The 22,814-nt window shown below is 35.6% G+C and overlaps 1 protein-coding gene across 1 annotated transcript in view; it reads left to right on the top strand.

Moving 5' to 3' along the window:
* The window catches only part of CSMD1 (CUB and Sushi multiple domains 1), a 1,067,119-nt gene that overhangs the window by 197,414 nt on the left and 846,891 nt on the right, over positions 1 to 22,814 (top strand). Inside the window, exon 2 of the mRNA XM_059468452.1 lies at positions 17,477 to 17,693. Within this exon, the coding sequence (XP_059324435.1) occupies positions 17,477 to 17,693 (217 nt within the window). The remainder of the gene's footprint in view (positions 1 to 17,476; positions 17,694 to 22,814) is intronic.

Raw genomic sequence — 22,814 nt, 5'->3', positions numbered from 1 at the left:
TTTCCCATGGCTGCCCCATCACCAGAAGTATTCAAGATTTGATGGCATTTTGAGCAAACAAATAGAGGGTGTCCCTGTCTATGAAGGAGGGGTGGACTAAGTGGCCTTTCTGACCCAAACCATTCTGTGAACTCAAACTTGTGTTTAATTGTCACAGGGTTCATTGCCCCATAGGTTTCCTCTAGCATAAGATTTTGAAAAGTATGAGGTCTGCATAATTGAGCAGCTTTGGTCAGCTAGACTTCATGTAGTTTTTGAGGCAGTCGCCTAAACTCTATAGGGGAAGTAGAATTTTTTGCATAATTTTCCATAACATTTAGTGAATGATACATTCCTGGCAGATTTCTCTTTGTGGGGAAATATCAATCCCTCTTTAAAGGATAAATGTAATTAATCTACTTTCATAAATTTTCTATCATAGTAAATATTAGAATTAGGGAAAAGTGAAGCAGTAAAATTGCAATGACCTAACTAAAAGTTCTAGATTTTATTTTTGATTACCTGCTATTTTTAAAGCAGCTTATTTGTATGAAAAAGAAGAAACATGGTTTTTTTTAGGAGAGAACAAAAATGACATTGTACTGGAGAATGTTTACAAAGAAAGAGAAATGGTTAAGGAATGGAAGGAGACTGGATGTGAAGGAGAAAATTTAAAAAGTATGGAAGCACCATCTATGTTTATATATTTTTGTTGTTGTTTTTCTTAATGGGATTTAGGCATATATTTATGGTTTTTTCTCAGACTTTTGAGAACAAAGCCCCCAAAACCTAAAACAAATCTTTTGCCTTTCTCTGTCACAGCCTTTGCATATGGATCTAGTTCTTTGTCCCACTTATTCTAGTTCAGCATTTCCTAATTTTTCCCATTCTGTGACTGGAGGGTGTGAGTGTGTGTGAGAGAGAGAGTGTGTGTGTGTGTGTATGTGTGTAAAAACCACCATGCACACTATGGTGGTTTTTGGTAAAACAGCCCCTCTTCCTCTCTGTGGTACCATTCATCTCTCCAGTCCAAAGAAACTGGAAGCATGCAGCTTTTTTCTGAAATAGATATAGAAAAAGAAATAGCTGTTATATTAGAATACCCAAGAGAAATAATAAATTTTAATATTTGTTGAGGAATTGGGAGAAAATAGCCTTAAAACATGTCATGCCACTCTTCTAAGAAATGATGCAATTCAAAAAATTAATGAGCACCAGCAGTAAGGGCAATACAAAAATGTCATCACTGCATTTATTCTTGATGAATACTGTATGATCTCAAATCAAAATATTTGTATGAATAGAATTTCATTGAAAAAAGCTTTTATTTGCAACTGGTTTAAGTGCTAAATAGAATCAAAAAACACCTTTATGCTAGCAGAAAAATTCACCAGTCAGGTTAGTAAGAACATAGAACTGTCATCCTGGAGAGGAAATCAAGATCTTCTCGCTTGAAATATTAAAAAATACTCCAAATGAAAAAACTCAAAACCTTGCACTTAAAAATCTTTCTTTATTTTCAGTCTGAAACGAAAACAGCTTTGTTACAAATTAAACAGATTATCAGCTCTTATATATAAGCTAAATCTGCAGGAATGTATCACCATCATCTGCCTGCTTAATTTGCTGATTCACCCAGTTTTGTTAATTGCAACCATCTCTCTTGTTTACTGCTCTGTGCAAATATTTTTATCTTTGTGAGAGGTGAGCTCCTGTCTCTACTTTGGGCATACATGGGTTTCACAGTTCTGAGCACACATCTTGTGTACAGCTTCAGGAAAATGTGTCTGCTAAGGATCAAAACCAGTTTTGTCCAAATACTTTGTCAATCATTTCAGTCACTACTGGTTTTGAAAGGTAAATATTTTCAAGAAGGCTATATGTGGAAACAGCGGTCTCATGGAAGTTTTTGGTTCAAGGAGTATCTTCCCACCGTGCAAACCCAGTATTTCAAGGTTCCAGACACATTTTCCCACTGTGAAATTACCTATTGTCTAATTATTTCATAACTTTCTTAACTGGCTGATTGAAGACCTGACCTGTAGTACCAAAAATTTACTTCTTTTACGAGAAGAATGTGTGGTTCTTTTCTTCATTATTCACAAAACTTTTGTCTTTGTGGGGAAAGACTTTCAGAAAAATTACTGTGTTTAAAATTTTTTGTGGCCTTTTGTAACTTGCTGATAGTCCGGCTAGTCCAGCAAAGAAATTATATCATTCTCATGAGAATGTCAACATCCCAAAAGAAGTTTCCCAGGTCGTTGTACAACTTACAGTGTCTGTAAATGCATCAAGATGGCATATTTGGAAGATTCAGTACAAATTAGGCAGATGATTAATAGATGATATTTAGTGAACAGGATCTGTAAAAATCAAGGACCAAACAGTTATATTCTTACAAACTATTGTTTCCTCATGAATTATTGCTCAGTGCAGTCTCATGGTGGCAGTCTAATCCATGTGTATTCCTTTCAGTTGCTTCCTACTGAGACAAACAATAATAAAAATTTTTACATAAATATTAGGCCTGCCAAAGCTCACATAGTACAAATGCTTAATGAGAAATTGGAAAATCCTCTTTGCTATAAATATGTGGTTCAAGAATTCAGTAATAGCTACTATTGTTATTAATATTGATCAGGTACTATAACTATTGATCAGCCTGGCTATTAATAATGCTTCTTTTCATTTTGAAAAAAAAAAAAAGGCAAAGATTTTACAAAGAAAAGGGAACCACTGTAGATAGCTATGTAAATATTTTCCATGAAGACAATAAAAGTAAAGGGTAAGAATGGCAAATATTCTCCTTAATAATGTGCAGCTTGTTAGAGCCTTTCAATGAAAGAGAGAACCAAAGTGTCAAAACATTAAACCTGTTATTGGGTGTTCAGAATCTGGCATGGATGACCTTTGATGCTTGGAGGTCTATCCCTCCTCAGTGATACCTCCCACTTGGTAGAGTGGACCAAAATCCAGAGTCTGGTGCATTTTATATATCACTGACTAATAGCAGAAGTCTAGAAAAACTAAGAATTTAAGCATATTTTCAAAGATACTTCTAGGTCTGTGTGTCTGAGAGACTTGCTAAGCTAGAGGTTTACATTTCCTTTTAAAATGATCTTAATGTATCTTCCATTCTTTTTTTTTTTTTTTGCTTTTGCTAATTTCCCTTTTGCTAGTCTAACTGCTTTCTTGTTGAAATGAGTTCCACTGTTTATTTATACACTAGGTGAAAAATATATCTCCTTTTCGTTTGAACTTAACAGAAGGAGTATTTTGAGGAGTGAAAACAGAAATTAAAAACAGGACAGAAAAAAATTTTCTTACCCTGTCATGCCATAAACGTCTCCCACCTTTGCTCTCAGCAGTCATTTTTGCAGACTAAAAAATCAGTCTATTTAGGCTCCCTGTGCAGAACCTATTTTCTGCTTTTAATCATCCTTTTAGTTCCTGTTTACACCTTTTCTGATAAGATAGTGGGCTTGAACTTTTGTACATCTTGCAGATTAGGCAGTAAACTAAGCATGGTTTAATGCAAGTTCTTATTTTCCCTCTAATAATTTTTAGTATTCTGCTGTCTTTTGACTCTTATGGTTTTATGAACAAATTACTCCAACAGTCCAGCTCCTTCATCATGGTTCTCCTGAGTTCTAATAGGTAGCTTGGAACCCATTGCTATGTGTGCAAAATTCAGATGGCCTTGGCACAGCATTACTGTGCTTGTGCCAAAATGGAATCTCTCAGTATCACAGTCTCCATGCAGCTCTTCACATAGCAAAAGCAAGTGAAAATACAGCTAAATTCAGCATCTATTCAATCCATCATGCAACTAAACAGACAAATAATCTGGAAAAAGACTTAACAAATGCAATAAACAGACCTCTTCCTTGCACTTGCTTTGATTACTCCTCATTTATACAGGGGTTTGTCTCAGAAGCATAGAAGTAGCAAAGTAATTGGTAGAGTATCATTAAGAAGATCAGATTAGAGAGTAAATAATAAAATGTCATTGCCAAAAACACATTTGAAAATGGAAGGAAGGCAGGAAGAAAGGAATGAAGGAGATAAAATCATTGTATGAGTTACAAATTCAACTGGTGTTACAGCTGATCCGATGTGATGTAGCTGGTGAAGACATGCCAGCTTGTATCAACTGAAAATCTGCAGAGTGTGACACAAAGATAGTTGGCTAAAAGAGGGCAGAAGATAAATAACTGAGATAAGTCAAAGATATTTAATAATAAACCTGTTTGTTGAAGATTTTTTTTTTATTAATAGCCCAAATTGAGGGAAATGTGGGTGGGTGTGTCTCGTTCTTCAAGTACTGTAATTCTATGTGGTAACACTTTTATATATGACCTTTGATGCTCTGTTTGCTGGCTCTACTTGTTTTCATAGCCTACAGAATAAACACTTCATAAATGTAAGCATGGGAAAACACTTGTTATGTCAAATGACAGGGATCACAAACACTATTTGCTTAATTTGGAATAATTTTATATATAATAGATGTGGTATTTTATGACCAGATTTTGGTTATAAACTATACAATGCTGTGAATCGTAAATTTGTTTTCAAAATACATTAATGCTTCAGATTTTTTCTGTGAAATTGTAAGAACATTGTTTGTATGAACTGGATGATTGCAGCTCACGACTATACCTTGACTTACACAACTTCAGGTATAGGTTGCCATGACGGAAAGATGTTATGTTTGCAGCTAAAGCAAATTATTAATTTAAATAGTCAATAATATAGCTGAATCATCACACAACACTTTGCTGTCTGTCCTGCAAGCCATTGTGGACAATTTAATTTTAGAATTTCTACCACAGGATCCATATGTTCAGTGTTTTCACATACGCATGATCACGCTCCTCCCTGAATAAGGAAAGTTGTAGATAGAAGGGTGAACTGGGAGTCAGGTGGGCTAAGGGCATGGCAGAAGTGACCACTTTCAGACTTTCAAGAGTTAATCATACAACTGTAGTTTAATACCTATTACAGTGCTTCTTGAATTCATAATGTAAATTTACTTGTATAAAAATAGTGGAATTGATAATGCTTTTTGTTCTTATGGACAAGAATCTTCTAACTAATTAGAGCTTGTTTTATGTTATCTGCTAATTGACTATTCACCTCAGTTAACATAAACATGTTTTCAAATCACTGCTGTTTTCTCTGTCTTATGTTATGTAACAGAAATGTGCCTGTCAGGTGAGATGTGAGACAGCATGACATAATGCAGTCTGATGTAACATAAGTGAAAGCCAATATTTTAGATTCTCATCCTGCTGTTGTTGAAGGCCATGTGCAGCCTCCCAAAGTCGTGTGCACTTTTGTTGAGCCATTCCAATATCTTCCCATTTGAATTTTCTTCTCCTAGAAGCAAGACAGATATGCAAATTATTAGAGTCTGTATTTACAAAGTAGATTCTTCTGCCACTGGAGTCTGGGGATTCCTTGGCATTGACTTCAGTGGGTATGTGATAACACCCCTGGACACTTCCATAGTCAGATAAACTCCCAGAAAGGCTGGGATCTCAGGACCAATGCCTTCCACCCCTCATCACCCCCATTCCTCAACTATTTTCTTTAAAGTCACTTGATTATCACAAACATCAAAGCAAATAATTTTAGGCCTAGAGAAAGAACACACAATGTTGTATTTGAACGTTGTCTAGAAAATTGTTGGCATTAGAATATGTGCGGAACCATAAAAGTATCTTGTGTGAGTGGTAAATTAAAAATATTCTAGAGAATTTCCCTATCATTTTGTGGAAGCAGTGCCTATGGACATTAGAATAACTCACAGGTCTGAGAGCAGTCCTGCACCACAGACACAGCCCTGACATGGCAGATCAGCCCACATTTCATGAACCCTGGCACGACCAGCTTTAGCAGTGCCAACATGAATATCATCCACTTGCTGTGCTGCTTCTGGCTCTGCATTTCCTGTCAGTCACACGGGTTCCTGAGGATGAGTCAGTGATGCAGACAGATTTTTTCTTTTGTACATTATTTCACATAAAATGAACATAATAAGGTTTTGCTTGTAATATTCTTACAAAGAGTAGATTTCTTCTGTGTATTTCAATTATGCCTTAATCAAGGATTTGAAATCCCTTTGAGAAATTGAGTTCAGGACTAGTCCCTGAAATGTTCCCTGAGTGTTGTGATGTAGACACATTATGTGGGGGCACAGGCTGCATGAAAAGCCTGAAATAAGTTCAGTTTCTTCAATTTCATATCATTTATCTCTAATCAATAATTGAATATTTGTGTGATTTTTTCAATTTGGTATTTAAAACCAGCATCCATCATAATTGCATGAAAAACTTTTGTATGATATCATTGGAGTGTTGCTCTGTTAGGTGAAGTAATTTAATTATGTAATAAACATATTCTTGAATCTTTATAGTTTCAGTTTGTACTATCATCTAAGTCTCTTAAGTTATTTGAGATAGTTCTTTTATTTCTGTAGCATATTTGAATCATTTGCATGGGCTGATGGTGTTTAATGATTAAATAGACATACTATACATACACTATTTTTAATATATTATTCTAATCAGCTGTACCTTAAAGGTAATGCTGATTACATTTTTCTTACAGTTCACAACATTAATTGCTATTATTTACAAATATAAATAATTTCTTGAGACTTACACAGTGGAAAACCTAACACTGAAGCTATACTTTTTCATATGGGAGAAGTAAAACTAGATATTGTGATGAAGCAGAAAGATATCTTATTCCTTCCTCATTTTACTCCAGTATGAGCTGGGGGCACCAAATCACACTAGCAGCATTTTGGCACCATTTTGAGTTAATGTAGATCAGGCCAAAGCATTGGAACAATGCTGAATCAGACCTGTAGTTACTCATTCAGTTGTGAGTGTTATTGATGCTGCAAGATGGTGGTGAACTACTCCAGTCTGAAATAGCTGTGCATTAACCTTAGCTCCTGACATTGTGACTGAGGCACAGCAGCTGCACCACCCTTCATGCTATCCCAGTGCCCCACTAAAATAAGAAATTACTTTAATACTGTGTAACCATATATGTACGATACAAAACATAAGGTACTAAATTTCCGGTGATGAAGATTATTAGAAAGCATCATTTCAGTTCCATTCATGAGTGTCTCACACAGCTGTACTTTGATTTTATAATTTCGAGGGACTGTATGTAGGCTGCATCGTTCCACCTTTGGTGATGTTAATGAAAGTCATAGATTGTATATGTTTTGTGTGTGTAATTTTCTGATTTTTGCCAGCATGTGTTGTCTCTTTACCTATGTTTTGATTATATTTAACTTTGCTAGTGCTTCAATACTGCTACAATGTTAATTTTTTATTCATTTTTCTTGCATATGCATTGCATAGTGCAAATATTCTGCTGTGTATAAAATTCACATCTAAATTAAGAGCACAATTATTTGCAGAGAAATAATGCACCTATCCAGAAGAATGTTTCCTGGTTTCTTGCAATAGATCCATAAAATATAATTATATTTTTTAAAATATAATTAACATTATGGATAAAATTCTTCCTGCAAAATGAGCTTTTATTAACAAAGTTATGGTTTTAACATTAAACGCTAATGTAATGTGATCTGATCTTTCCAAATTAAATTCTAAAAATAACTCTTCTGTCTTTGAAAACGAAACTTCTCTAATGACTTGACTATTGAAAAATTTATTGTCACTCATTCTTTTTCCTCATTATGATTTAGGCATTTAATTTGGAAGATAGTATTTGTCCTCCTCAGTTGATGTCAGCTGACTTCACTCTGTTTTAAATGCAAAGAAAGAATGAATTTAAGTGACAGGGGTGAACAAATATGAAACCTTTTCAAGACTGGTTATATGTGGACAATGGAAAAAATGCTGGAAAGCCTTCTGGATAACAGAAGTGGTGCACAAAGTAATAACTTTCAGGGAAGGGGAAGTAGTTAATGTAGATGATGTTCATGGAGCAGTTACAATGAGACAAATGGATTATTCCTAGTCTTCAGAACTGGGTCTTTTGACAATAAGTTCTTTAGTAGTAGTTTAAAACCAAACTGCTTGAAGTACACTTGGTACACTTTTCAGCCTCATGGTGTAGGCATCCTGTGACAAAGATTACAAAAAGAAAAGCTGCTGTAAGATTCTGACATGTGAGCAAGGCTGTCAGTGAAGTGGTCTGGGAAAGTGGCATCAATAAAAGGCATCAATAAAAAATGAAATCAAGGTGACAATGCTGAAGTGATCAGATTTGGTACAGACAATTATCCTGTATGTTCTAGGAGTCTGGAAGAAGAGGGGTAAAGAAATCTTCAGAGTAGTTTGCCTACAGTTGTGTTGCTCTTGTTCCAGTGAAGCTCAGAAGAGCGTTCCTTTTATTGTTTGAGTATTTCACAAACAATGAAATAAGCACTTTCCTTTTATCTACCTGAGCTGTACAATGCTCTCTAATTCTACCAGCTGTTGCTAAGCAACTGTAACAGTGATGTTTACCTACAGCCTCAATTTGTTTTACTTTATCTTAGAAAAGTAGAAAAATAAAATCCAACCTGTCCTCAATGGTCCCCTTTTGCAGAATGAGTTTGCATTTATGAAGAATAGTCTTTTTTTCAAGGATACTAAATCCACCCTTAGCTCAGAATTTTAAAATAGAAGGTCTTACTCTCTGTAAAATAACTTTTTCAACACTACCTTCTACATATTTCAAATCTGGTATAGGACTTGCATTGCTTTCCTCTCTTTCTGATGCATTTTATTTCCTTCATTTTGACGAATCTGTGAATTCAAAGGAAGAAAGAAGAGTATGCAAAGTTCTTTGCTTCACTGGGATAAAATATATATTTTCAAAGGAAAATATGTATTTTCAAAGGAAAAGGGATAAACCAACTTCATATAATCTAGCTGCTTTTAATTGACAATTGCTGTGTCAGAAGGAAGCACTGGCAAGCTGTAGCCTTGAAAGAGTTGTTATGGCCTTATTATTTTTTTGCCTCTACTGACCAGTCGCACTGAGTTGATAGTGTTATACACTGGATATTTTTTTCTTTAATTACTAAAAGCCTTTTTTAAAAAAAAAAAAAAGCATTTTCTATTGAGAGAATATTATCCAATATTTTACTTCCACATAAACCTTTGTGAATATTGATTTATTGGTCTTTTTGGGCAATCCAGTATTAAAAAGAGAACATGAAATACCTTTTTCTCTATTTGTAATGGCAGCATAATCCAGTTTATGTATAATATACATTTCAGCTTTTAGAACTTCATTGAAATAAAAACTTTCACATACTTGCAATTAAAATGTTTTGCTCTGACAAAGGTAGCATTTTTGGCAAAATTGTTTCTGAATTTCTTGCAGAATAGTAATACTAATCTTTAACCTTTAGGAAAATTTTATTTCAGTTGAATTCTAGATAAAGACTTGAGTATACATAGGAAATGGTCCAAAGAGCTAGTGCCTGACTTTCACAGTACTAATCTGAGACTTTAAAAACACCAGCTTATTTCATCAGCACAATCAATGAGTATATACCCTGTGGCTAGAAGGTCTGAATTTAAAATGTTTTATAGATTGATGAAGTTCCAGTCACCTTGTGAATGTCTGCATCAAAACTTAAGGTTATTACATGCATCTCATGTAAGAGGGACTCCATGAAGGTCCTAGACTGGTCCCAGCCAAAAATTGCAGGGTTTGAGTAGATCTGTATTTAAAAGAAATCCATCTCAGTGTTGTAATTTAGCTGCCATTTCCCCTCTATTTTTACCTTTAGTACCAAGCTACAGAATATGTAATGATTCAGAAGCAGCTGATGGTGTTCTTGAATCCATCAGCCAAGGGAGGTGAGGCAGCCCAGACTCAGGCAGTGACAAGGCTGAGCAGCTTTTCCCAGTACAGAGCACAGGATACACCATGTACACATGTACAGAGCTGGCTGCATGGATGAACAGAGCCAGACACGCTCACATGAGCTCAGCAGCTCCACTGGCCTCACTTGATTTCCCATCTCTGCCCTGGGGCAGTTGTGTTCCACTCACCCACTCACCCACCCACCCACAGAGCTGACTACAATTTCCCTGGGCTGCAGTAGTCACCCAGCCCAGGGTCTTGTCCTTGAAGAACCCTTCCTGTGTTTCTCTCCTTGTCCCCAGCCCATCACCACATCCGTCCAGATGTTCACCAACATCCACACACTCACAAACCTGCCCTGGCTCCTGGTGCTGCCATGCAGCCAGGCATGGTCCCATCTGGGGCTGGGACAGGCTGTCACTCACTGAGGTCTCCCCAGACATTATTTCAGATCAAATTATTTTGAAAAAAATCTCACTAATTCTCTTGAAGCTGTTTTTCCCTGTCTTGCAAAAACATAATGAGTAAATTTACACTGATCTCATTTCACATTGTGCTAGGATTGCCTTGAGTGTGTTTAAATATCTGGAGTACTGAAGCCTTGTGGTGCCAGTTCTCCCTGAGGCTGGGAAGTGATGGCAGGCACAGCAAACAGACTCTGGTGTGGGGCAGGTGCCCTCTTTGTGAGATGTCTGTGCTGGGGCACGCTCTAGGGATGCCAGTAAAGATTGTGGCTTGCTTGTGAATAAATCTTCAATGATGCCTAAATTAAAAGGATCTCAGTACTTTCTGATTTGATTAATTCCCTGGAAAGTGCCTCATAATGGTGTTATGAGGTTTTTTTATGGATTTTTAAAGGACACTTGAAGAAGCTACACGCTATTTAAAACAGTCCTCAAAGAATAGTGCCTTTGCCTCTCTGGCCATTTGAAATTTCCGTTCTTGACTGGAGTTATTTAGGAAACAGCAGTTTTCCTGAGTAGCAAGGCAGTCAGAAGGTGCCTTGAGGTTATACTAATGAGGAAATGATGAAGGCCCAGTGCAGAGCACAGCCAACTGATGGCAGGGGCTGCAGGGCCTGCAGGTCTAAGTGGGGGTAGGAAGTGCTGGCAGATTACATAGTGCTCAGGAGAAGAGAAAAGACAAAGAGAGAATATAAAAACACAAGAGAAAGGAAAAATAAATGGTTGAAACAAGGTGTGCAAACCACCTGTTCATGCCTTACAGCTCTGTACTGCTCCACCGTCTCAACTGATAGCGACAACAATTTAAATCTGTAGTTATCTCTTGCAGTTCAACAGGAAATCTTTTCTGTTCTATGTGTACATAACATTTCTTTGCATTATCAGGAACATTTTTTTATCCTTTTTTTTAAAAATCGTGTTTAAGAAGCTGTTGCTGTCATGCACTTTGCTGCTCGAAGTGATTTAAGTTGTGGCTAACACTGCGGTAACAAAGTTCTGCAATATTGCACATGTTTGAGTTAAAGGAATCAAAATTGCAGGCATGAGCTGCTCTGAGGCCATGAGATGGGTGTCTGAATTTACTGTGCCGGAGAGAGGATTCAAAATTATTAAAGACTCTATGTATTAACTCCTATAATTAAGGCCTCACAAATAAGAATAGGAGAGACATGATGAGATTGATCCTGTTATATATCCAAAGCAAGTGGTCAGTGCTATTTTGTGCCAGAGGGAGATAATCCCAAGGTGAGTGAAAGCAGTGAGATCCCAGTAAGATTTAGGGGCTGCTGGGCCCTCTCTGAAGGCTTTTCTGTAAATAAAATAATAGTGTCCAAGGGCATTGCATGCCAGCACAGTAAAACTAAAAATTACTCCTCCTTTGAACACAGGTGGAGCAAGTACCCTGCAAGCGATTCTTGCTGGGCCAATAACTAACAACATAAAAACAAGATTAGGGAAGACAGCAAAAAATTTATATGCTTTGTAGTTTCCATGCCTGAACTGTTGTCTGTGGAAAATTCCTCAACACTTCCATTTAAAGTAAAAAATTTGGTAGAACAGGTTATGGAACAAACAGCAAAATAAACAGTAATGTCACAAGCACCATGCATTATCCAGACTTTAAGAGACAATCTAAGAAAAAATTGCTGCACAACAAAAGTAATCTCTAGCTTCAATTCACCTTAGATGTCCATATTTAAAAGGGACCAAGGGGCGTTAAGCTATAAAGGCTGGAACATCTGAAATTTGTGTTAGAAAACTCTATTAAGGAAAAAAAGTCAATTGACACACGATTAAATATGACATATGGAAGAAAAAGTTTAAAATTATATGCTTTTCAAACCTTCTGGAGTTCTCTGAATGAGTCAGCCTGATTGTGGAAAAAGGTCATCAGAATTCCAGACGATATTAAAAAAGGCTCCCCAGTAACAGCTGTAAAGGAAATAAACAAGGTGGGGCATAAGAAAGTTGTACATTGCTGAAAGGTTGGATAAAAGCTGTGTCTTAGGAGAAAATTGATTTTTTTTTACAAAGAAAGGAGTCACCCTGGCCTCCCAAAGAAATCTGTGCTGTCATGGGTGTTCAGTGCTCCCATAAGTGATCTACAAAAGAGGTGAGCAGTGAAGTGACTGTGATGATAGGAAGTGATGAGTTAAGGGAAATGAGGAACAATTGTGAAGAATTACAAAAAATAGCCTTTTGTGATCAAGTAAGGGGATATTGGGGCAGTTGATAAAATTCAGAGTAGACAAATGCAATGTGATGTGATGTACATAGTAATAAACAGTAGGAAATCTAATAAATCACATTTTTCTATGTAAAATGACACAGCCTCACTGTGATTCCAGAGAAAATAAATCTTAATTATAATCCATAGTCATATAAAATGTCAAGCTACTACTTACCTTAGAAAAGAAAATATGAAATTAGTGGGAGAAGAAGGAAAAGGATTAAAATTGTTCCTGTGTAAATGATGCATATACATTTTGAATATTAAAAGCAGTTTTGGTATCCCTGTCTCATGCAGGGTATAGCATAGCATCAAAATGGTCATAGAAAGGGAATAAAATTGCTTAGGTGCAAAGAACACTATGAAACAAACTTTTGAACTTGGAAATAAAAGAAGCTGAAACATGACAAAGGTCAGTGAGATGCTAAGTGGCATAGAAAGCAGAGGAGAAGATCATCTGTATATTCTCTTTTCATGAATAAACTTACTGGGGTTTCAAATGAACCTAACAGATGGTAAATGCTGAACAAACACAGAAAAGGGGTTTTTTTGTGGTTTAGGATTTCCTCTATAATACCTGAAAGGCTCTAGTAGTTAGTATAGACTTAGGGGATGACTCAGAGATGAGTTTATAAAGAACTATAATATCAAGGACAATTAAATAGAAAGACAAGTGTACTGGGCTGTCTTCCTTTTAAGAAATTCCTGAGATGCTGCTCATGAATGGAAGGGATATTTTTTTGTCAAAGTCCTCTCTCCTTTGACTTGCTGTTGGAGAAAAGGTACTAAACAGAATGAGCCTTTGATCTGGCTGAATGCAGCTGTTCTTACTTATTAAATTTACTACTACAACAAATTCATTTAAGAAACTATTTCAAGGAATGAGGAAGATCCAATCTTGCTGACATCTTTTCTCAGTCTCTGTAGCTGCAGAATGGAAGGTGCTATTTACAATAATAAGAATATACATGACTTCATTTTCATTATCATGATTGATCAAAATATCTTTAGCAGCACTGACTTTACTAGAGTTAGTTTTGATGCATTTTATAATTTTCTTGTTCTAAATACATGTATCATGCAAAAATTCCCAACTATTTTTATATAAATATGTATTTGCATACATATATGTTAGTCTTCCACAGAGTACTTTATGAATTACAAGAAGAGTAGTGCTCCTTTTTGCATGGTTTTTTGTAGAAGCATTTGAAACTTGAAACAAACAAGCAAAAAGAAGTCAATGAATATGGTAAATAGGGTGGGAAGTCTGTTTAGGGGGAGTATGAGATAAGTAAACCTAAAGACCCAGGAAAATAAAAATCAGACTTTTTAGGAAGTGTTTTCTAAGTTTTTATTTTTGAAGTTTGTTCAAAATCTTACAGCGATGCATTATTAAAATTATACTGATTCCTAGTGATTCTACCACCCATTTGACACCAGTATTTAAGTCAAAATTGCAGTGTTTTGTTTTCTTCATTGGCTCTCACTTAGGGATCACAACAGAAATATTGAGCCTGAGCAGGTGCAATGGGACTGGTACAGGATACACAAAGTAACTTTGAAAAAAAGAATAACACTGTTTATTCACTTTAAATATTATCACTTTAAATATTTTTCAACAACAACACAACACAGTTTTCTTAAAATACATTTTTTTATCTCATAAGGTAAAAATAGCTGTCCAGAAATATCCTCTTACAGACAGTGTATGACAGAAAAATAATAACAAAGGCCAATACTAAAGTGAAATGGAGGAATAGACCTTTATGGGGTGTATTCAGTGATATTCATTCTCCATTCAACCCAGTAGAACCACTTAATCTCTGCTGATATTTTTTTACATTTTCCTGTTGATGTGTTTATTTTCTTTACTTTGATGATTCTTTCTTCTCTTAAAATACACCCAAGAAACAAAGCAATCTTAGCTAATCTCATCAGTCTAATCTCACTGGTCTGTGTTGTCTCTGCAATCAGAAACTGCATTATTTCTTGTGACATTTTGTATGCTCAATTCTTATCTAATTTGCTGCTACCTGTCACCTGTCACCTCTCTTTGTTCCTGGTCTCCAAGTATATCCTCCAACTGAATCTCTCTTAAGTGGTTTGATGCTGAATTTTACTCCTTTGAAGAGGTGCAACATTTGAGAGTTCTGAAGGTTTTAGACTTGCATATATTGACAAAATAGGTATTATACAGATAGCAGGTGGCATTTCTTTTCTACATGCTGCTCTGTCAACATGCTTATATCTTAACTAGGCAGAGACAGAAGATTTTTTTCTGGGTCTGTATAGCTCTTAAAACCTCTTTCAGTATTGCTTACACAGAAGCAAAATCTTCCTTGAAATTGTGTGTGTGCAGCAATGAATTTTCTGGGAGGTAACTGTGTACTAAATTTCTCCTAGGATTTTTACTTGTTTTTTACTGAACACCAAGTAAACAAGTATATATTTTTATATGCATATAAAATTAAGAACAAACCTAAATAGCATTTCACAGTAATAGTTTTTCTTTATGATTCTCCTTTGCCTCATGTTTTTTGGGTACAAGGTGAATAGGCAATATGTGTATGAATAGCTTCAGTACTGGAGGAATACATATACAAGAGAGTAAAAAAAAACGGAGAAAAAAAGGTCTCGGGGTTGTAAGAAACGCTTAAGTTAAACAGTGGTAAAACATTTTATCCCTTATTCCTCATTAAAGTCTGTTTATTTTCCAAAATAATGATGCACAATAACCTGTATCTACAGATAAGAGTACAAAACACATTTTGGAATAAAACTGGGAGTAATCATTGGCAGTTGACAACTTCTGCAAGTGGGTAACAAGAGTCTCTGTAAGGAAGCTGCTAAAGATGGCCATGTGGGGGCTGTGAGGGTTCCCTTACTACCCTAGCAATATGGAGTTTGAGAATAAAGGTTAATAAATTTTATATTATAAACGTTATACAATATAACTATAAAGTTATTAAAGCTTAAAAATAAAGGCTAATAAAGTTTTACTTTAAGCCATCTCTAGGATTTCCAAAGAGATTGGGAACATAATTTGTCTCCATGGATGTCAGAAATGAAGACACTGTATTTACATATGCAGTTACATATGGTATACTGTATTCTTTATACACTAGAATTACAAATATCTGCTCCTAAAATGGGGTTCTGTCTTTGACAGATTTTAGATTAATTGCTAGGATGCACTCCTTTTTCAGTGCAAACTTTTCACACCCAAGTGGTAGGAAGGGTGCTGTGCAGCACAGCTTACAAGGGGTACTTGACTTTCTGTAACCAATGTTGGAGACATGAAGTGGCTGGTTAGAGTAACAGGGTGGTGGGCTGTCACTGTAATTTTCCTTTTCTGTTTTCAGAACATCAGTTTTGTAGTAATTAAATTATTTAAAATTGTTTGTGGCATTTGTATGACATTTCCCCTGCGGTTGTAGGAAGAAGGATACAATGCATCTGCAAGTGTCTGCAAGCATGCTGATAATTTTTAGTGAACAGTACATAACTAAAACATTCATGCTAAGTTCATGGTGTAAGAGGTTCCTTCTTTGCAATTGTTGAATAATAAAGATGTCTTGTTAAATTGAATCACATGATAGGTATACCAGAGAAGATTTTTATTTTAAAAGTTGCCTGAATCCTGAATCACCACAGCCTTTTTATCTCTTCATTAGAGTTATTATATTTGAAATTTAGTAAAAGTAAAAAATGTTTACTAGTTCTTTAGTTTTAGGACCAAATCCCTTTTATTAAATCCATCTTGTTAAGATTTAGAAACCACCTGGAAAAATTTGACAGCATTTCTCTGAAAGTGTGAGAGACCCACTGCTAGGAAGTTAAAAACAAAATTGCAGTCAGAAATACCCTTCTGGTTTAGGTGTAACAATAAAACACGGGATTTTTCTTGTTCTGAAGTGCCTAAAGTGCATATAATAATCCAAGCATTACAATCCACAGAATGTCTTTATATTTTTCTCTGTTCAAATATTTCATTAAGGGTTCTCTCCAGCTTGGAGTCAGTAGAGCTGTTGTGTGGGGAATTAACAAAATCAAGTGGGAAACTAGCAACAGTGTGCACTGTAAGTCAAGGTTTCGTGCTGAGGACTTCCTGTTAATGAGCTATCATGCTCTCACAACGTCTGTAGAATATACAAACCAGATACAAAAGCCTGCTGAGTAAACCCTTAGTGTTATTTTTTGAGAATAATAATAATAAAAAAAACCCAAACTCAACCCAACGCAAACAAAAAATGCCAAATCAAAACAAAACAAACAAAAAAAAAGAAAACCAAAACCAAAATAAAACACCAACCAACCAATCAAAGCAAACAAAAAAAACCCCAAACAACAAAAAAACAAAACAAAACAACACCAAAAAGACCAAAAACCCCCACTTTTTATCACAAAACACATGGAACTACAAATATTATACTACAGAAATTTTGCTGTATTTTCAAAGTATAGAAATCTTGGTTAGTTGCAACACAAAGCATGTTAAATGTGTCTACATTTTGCTCTTCATGTTAAAGTAGGTTTCAGAGCATCAGAAACTCTGGTATTTTAGTACTTATATAGAAACTTTTTAAATGGCATTTGCCAAAAAGTTTTGAACACTCTCTTGCCATTAGAACTTTCAGTCTGTTGAATTTATGACATTAAAGCTAATGCTGAAATTTCACATTTGAATGAATAAGTCATGCATTGTTAATACTACAGAACCTTAAATAATGATTCAATGCATTAAAAGATGTTGAGTGTCTCAGAAAATCCAGCTATGAGGGTTTTCAATCTGAAGGGAAGAATGGTATAAATACAATTTTATGCGCTGTTTGTCATGTAGAAAAAATATTTTAGAATTACGTTTTCATACAGGTACTTATGTAAGAATATATACTGAGTGAGGGAAAAGAAAACCAATTGTAAATTTTCCTTTCTTCTTTTTCAGGTCAGAACTGTGGAGGCTTAGTACAGGGACCAAATGGTACTATAGAAAGCCCTGGATTTCCTCATGGTTATCCAAATTATGCCAACTGCACGTGGATCATTATCACAGGAGAGCGTAACAGGATACAATTGTCATTTCATACTTTTGCCCTCGAGGAAGATTTTGATATTTTGTCAATTTACGATGGACAACCACAGCAAGGCAATTTAAAAGTGAGGTAAGGTCCCTTTTTTCTTTTCCAATTTCTTTCTGTCAGTCTCTTTACCTTGCTTTCTCTCTCCTGAGTATATGTTCTGATGATATGTTAGAACATATATTGTCTCACCCCCAGCCAAGGGGACATAGTGCTCCAAGATCTCCCAGAGAAAGATGTTAATCCAAATTTCAGACTGTTATGGCCCTAGTTGGTGTGTCAATAACATCAGTTGTACTTAAAATTTACACAGTCCAAGGTCAGTTTTGGTGAAGGCCCTGAGCACAGAAGTATTCCAAAATTTCAGGTTTTTTTTTTATTTTTCTGCTGGTGGAGTTCAGGATTTGCCAAGAGTCCCTTTCTTGAAGGGGGCAGTCACCAATTTTTGAAAGAATTATTACTGAGATTAGTTCAGCCATAAATTGTTTGACATTGCCAAAATTGAAATTCTTCTCCGTTAAGCAGTTAGGGATCTTTAAAGGTCAGAAACTGGTGTGTCTTATTTTTCCAAATACCACTGACGTCATGAAGAGGCTTAATGGAAGCTTTTTGATTTGAAGCGTTTTCACAACTTCAGGTTTTGAAGCATTAATTTCATTGGTGTCTTGTTGTAAATTCCTCAGTCATTTGCTGGATCTGGACTGCAGAGCTGGAAAGCAAACAGCGCTTTCAGTGCTGCTCTGTCATTTTCTATTCAGGCACGAGATTTATTGAGTACTGTAAAACACTGCTGTCAGTTCTGTTGTCTGATTACCCTTTTATATGCTGCTGATTTATACTATAGTGCTAAAACAAATGTGGGAGCATCACCAATTTGTTCTGCATTTTAGTGAGTATCATCACTGGATATTTGTGACAGGAACAATGTTCTGATTGATTGTTTACAAAGTTCTGAAAACTTTGGAAGGTAGTACACAGCTACCAACAATTTAGATGCACAGTGTGTGGACTTCATTTACTGTACTTAACTGACCTTTGGTACTTGTATCACCTGTAAAAAGGAGAAATATTTCTTTTTTTTTGTCAAATGCTTTTATTAGCATTATCTAACATGCCTGCTTGTTTTGTACTAATCTCTCAGTAGAAAATAGTTTAATATAACAGATATTTTATAATAAAGCAGACTTTTTTTTTCTCATTGCTTATATTTGCCATCAGTTACCTTCACAAATGGCATTATGAAGAAAAAAGCATTTGTTGGCTTTGCAGCATGCAGAGGTTAGCATAGCAGAATTTGAATGACATGTTTCTATTGACTTCTCATATCCCATGTCATACCCTTTGTTTTACAAAGAGCATTCACAGGTGTACCCCTCTGCAGTTATGCATTTCAAGACAGTTCTTTTGGCAAATATTGAAAAATTATAGTATTGGTCTTTTAGCTGACAGTATGCAGATGCAAGAGAGTATCTTGGAAGCTGTGTTTCAGGGCATGCACTTATTTTTCCCCATAGTTAAAATATTCCACTACATTTTGGGTAACTGTGTTTCTTTAGCCACCGTGCCAAATCTGGAGCTCTTCCTTGAAAATAGCTGTGTATCTACATCACCACCACAAACTATAACAATTAAGTACTGCTCACTCCATATTTTGGATAGTATTTTTTTCAGCTGCTACAGCAAAATTGAGTAAAAATGAATAGTATGTTTAACTATTTTGTTGTGCTGCCTGAATGAGCTTTCAGTATGGTAAATATGCACCAGGATACTTCCACTACTTATTGATCATAAAATCAAAAAAACACATATAAAATATATTTAATTAATTAGGCAAAGGAATAAATTGGTTTAGGCTAATAGTGTGGAGAAAAGAAGCCAAACAGGGGTGATTGCATGTATATGAACTTTGGTTAATGCATTATTAAAGCATATACTGGTTTGAGGGATAAATTAGACCTGGTAGTAATTACAGGCTTTTGTAAGGTTGTTGAGAATTAAGGCATTAGTGGGAATAGCGTAAACAGAGGATAAGGTACTAACAAGTGCTATTTTACATCTTCCTATTTTTCTAGAAAAAATCTAATGTATCATTCTGAAATTCTGTGTAATTGAGACATGTGACCCAAAATTGTCCTTAAAAGATTGTTACAGTGGATTTATTTTTATCATTGTAAAGATCATAGAACAAAACCCAAGATTTTACACACAATATATCATTTATATATAGATAGATATATAGTGTGTATATTTATATCCATATACATATATTTCACCCAGGACTGCAGCACAGGCTGGGATCTATCCATCTGGGGAGCAGCTCTGTGCACAGGGACCTGGGGGTCCTGGTGGGCAGCAAGCTCACTGTGAGCTCACAGTGTGCTGCTCCTGCACAGAAAGCCAGCAGGGTGCTGGGCTCACCAGCGACCAGCAGAGATTAACAAGCCATTGTCCCGCTCTGCTCAGGGCTTGTCAGGCCACACCTGGGATGCTGCGTTCACTTTTGCTCCCACGGTACGAGAAGACGTGGACAGGCTGGAGGGGTCCAGAGAAAGGCCACAAAGATGATCAGTGACTGGGAAGTTTCCTTGTGAGAAAAGACTGAGAGAACTGGGCTTGTTCAGCCTAGGGAAGGGGAGACCTTGTCACCATGCTCCAGGACTGAAAGGGTGGCTACAAAGAAAATGGAGACTCCCGTTTTTTACAGGGAGTCACATGGAAAAATTAGGGGGTATAGGGTACAAGTCACTTCTGGGTAGATTCCAAATGGACACACAGAGAAATTGTTTCACAAAGAAAAGCATCAGCCACTGGAAAAATCTCCCCAGGGAGGTGGAGGATTCCCTGGTATTGGATGCTTTTAAGATTTGGCTGGACAGGATGCTGGACCATTTAGTTAGGCTGTGCTTTTGCCAAGAAAGGTTGGACCAGAAAATTCTTGAGGGTCCTTCCCACCTGGAATTCTATGACTATGGTTTTGTGATATATAAAAAGAAGTTTTAAGTCTAATGGCACCTGTTATGATAATGCTTTGTTGCCTAATGTAGTCTTGATTCTACAGAGAAACAAGACGTTAGATAATTGATTTCACCTTATATTAGAAGCAAAACAAATATTTCAGTTCTATATTATTGAAAAAAACTTACATTAAAGCAAATATATTGCTTTCTCAGTTAATGGAGAAAGATTTCAAAATATAGCTACATTCTAATTTAACTGAGAAAAGGTGCAAAATATATTTTTGATTTGCATTTTTTATTCTAAGGAAATTTTCTTTTTTTATATGCAGTTAATTTTCAGTATGTAAAAGTCATACAAATGAAGCAGAGATGCAAGTGAGGTACACTGAGACAACAGTTATTATTCAGATGTGTTCCTTGTGGGTCATTTCCTTAGGTAGCATTATATTCAGTAATCCAGTGTAATCCAGGACCTAGCAAATATTTATTTTGACTTTTTTTCTTTGTCATATATATCAGATAAAATAGCAAATGGCTATATTTTTAAACAGAGAGGAGAAATGTATCAACAAGACATAGAGACACAGGTCAGCCCTGAAGAGGCTCAGCGTAAAGGCAGATGGGAACTGACAAAGTGACCATTGACTGCCAAAAGATACATTACCTGCCACAGACAAGTGACTTCAAAACAAGCATCTCAAGAATTTATAGATTTCAAAGCTCATTTCAGGGTTGGTTGCAATACCTATTTTCTACATCTGAAAAATGCTCATTAATTTAAGCATAATTCTTGTTACAATATATTTTTTCTATATGCAGAATTCCTGAATAGGGGATTCATAGAGAGGTGTAGGGAAACCATAACAGGAGTCAACAAACAGAAAAGTGCCTCTGTTGCAGAAGAGGTGGGGTGGGATGTAAGTTGTCTGTTAAGACATAGAACTATGAATTTTACAGATGTGGTGAATTGAGACTGTTTGTGCAGTTTCCTCCATCTCAGTTTATACCATAAGGCTGCATTTTTTGTCTATGTCAAATACAGGTAAATGCTGTAATCTCTGTGTTACAATGTCTGGCAGTAGAAGTTACTCTTTCAGTATCTCACACTTAGTTTACTTAAGAGTTAGTTGCAGACCTGTGTGATAAAATCTGAAAAAAACTTTTTCAGGTTTTTCCAGACAGTCCTAAAAAACGTTTAATAATGATTCCAAACAATTTGGTTTTCTCTCACACAGCAAAGCTGCTAATTAAATTATATACATATATATTAAATTAAGACACATACATGCATCTGTGATTATTTTTATTGTTTGTATGCACATCTGTCAGTTATTTTATACATACATTATGTATATTCTTTGGAAAGTGATTTTAAAATGTCTACTTCCCTTCATGGCTTCTCAAGCCTTTCAAGCATTATTTACTTTACTGCAGCCTAACGAATAATATAATAGATGCTGCTTGTTATTACTCATATCAGTTGAAGTATACAGTTTTGTTTTAATGGAGCAGTAATACATATGATGAAAGTTGCTAATGTAACGTAATAAAATACAGCTTACAAAAAATTTTCTGACAAGAATGTATAAAATGTGTGTTGAATAGCAATATATTCCCTCTGCTTTCTTGAATTGTGCAGCAGTAATAGGGATTAAATATGAATTATTCACAGTATTCACTTTTCTCTGTCTCCAGCAAGCAATAAACCATCTGTACATCATAATCCAAGTGTAGAGGTAATACTTGAAGTCTGAGGTCTCACTTGCTATTAAATCTCTTTTACCTTAACAAACCATGATTTATCATGTATGCAACATTTAAAATTTTTGTTTATTTTTGTTCTGTTTCTTTGTTGTTTATTTTTTGATTGTTTCTTCAGAAACCATTTCTGTCTTCCATCTCTCCAGGGTCAAGAGAACAGTGAAGCAATGATGGGGTGATTGACTTTTCTACAGAACTGCTGACACTGCAGCAGCAAGAGCTTTGTGCAGTTTAAAGTTCTTTTTTCTTTTTTCTTTCCCCATGAAAATGGCATATGTAATTTTTTTAAACCTTTTTATTGCACATCGTTTCCTACAAAGTATAGAACACTTTTGTGTGTGTGAGCTGGTGGCTGGGGCTGTGAAGAAAAGAATATGTGTTTGTAAAGTAGCATTTTTCCAGCTGTAGCTTACCTAGAACACAGCACAAAGTAACAGGCTAGTGTTCAAATTTTTAAAACAAGATTACTGAATAATTTCAGCAGAAC

The sequence above is a fragment of the Ammospiza nelsoni genome, chromosome 3 (genome assembly GCF_027579445.1).
Source record: "Ammospiza nelsoni isolate bAmmNel1 chromosome 3, bAmmNel1.pri, whole genome shotgun sequence".
NCBI lineage: Eukaryota > Metazoa > Chordata > Aves > Passeriformes > Passerellidae > Ammospiza > Ammospiza nelsoni.
This window is presented reverse-complemented; position numbering and strand designations above follow the sequence as displayed.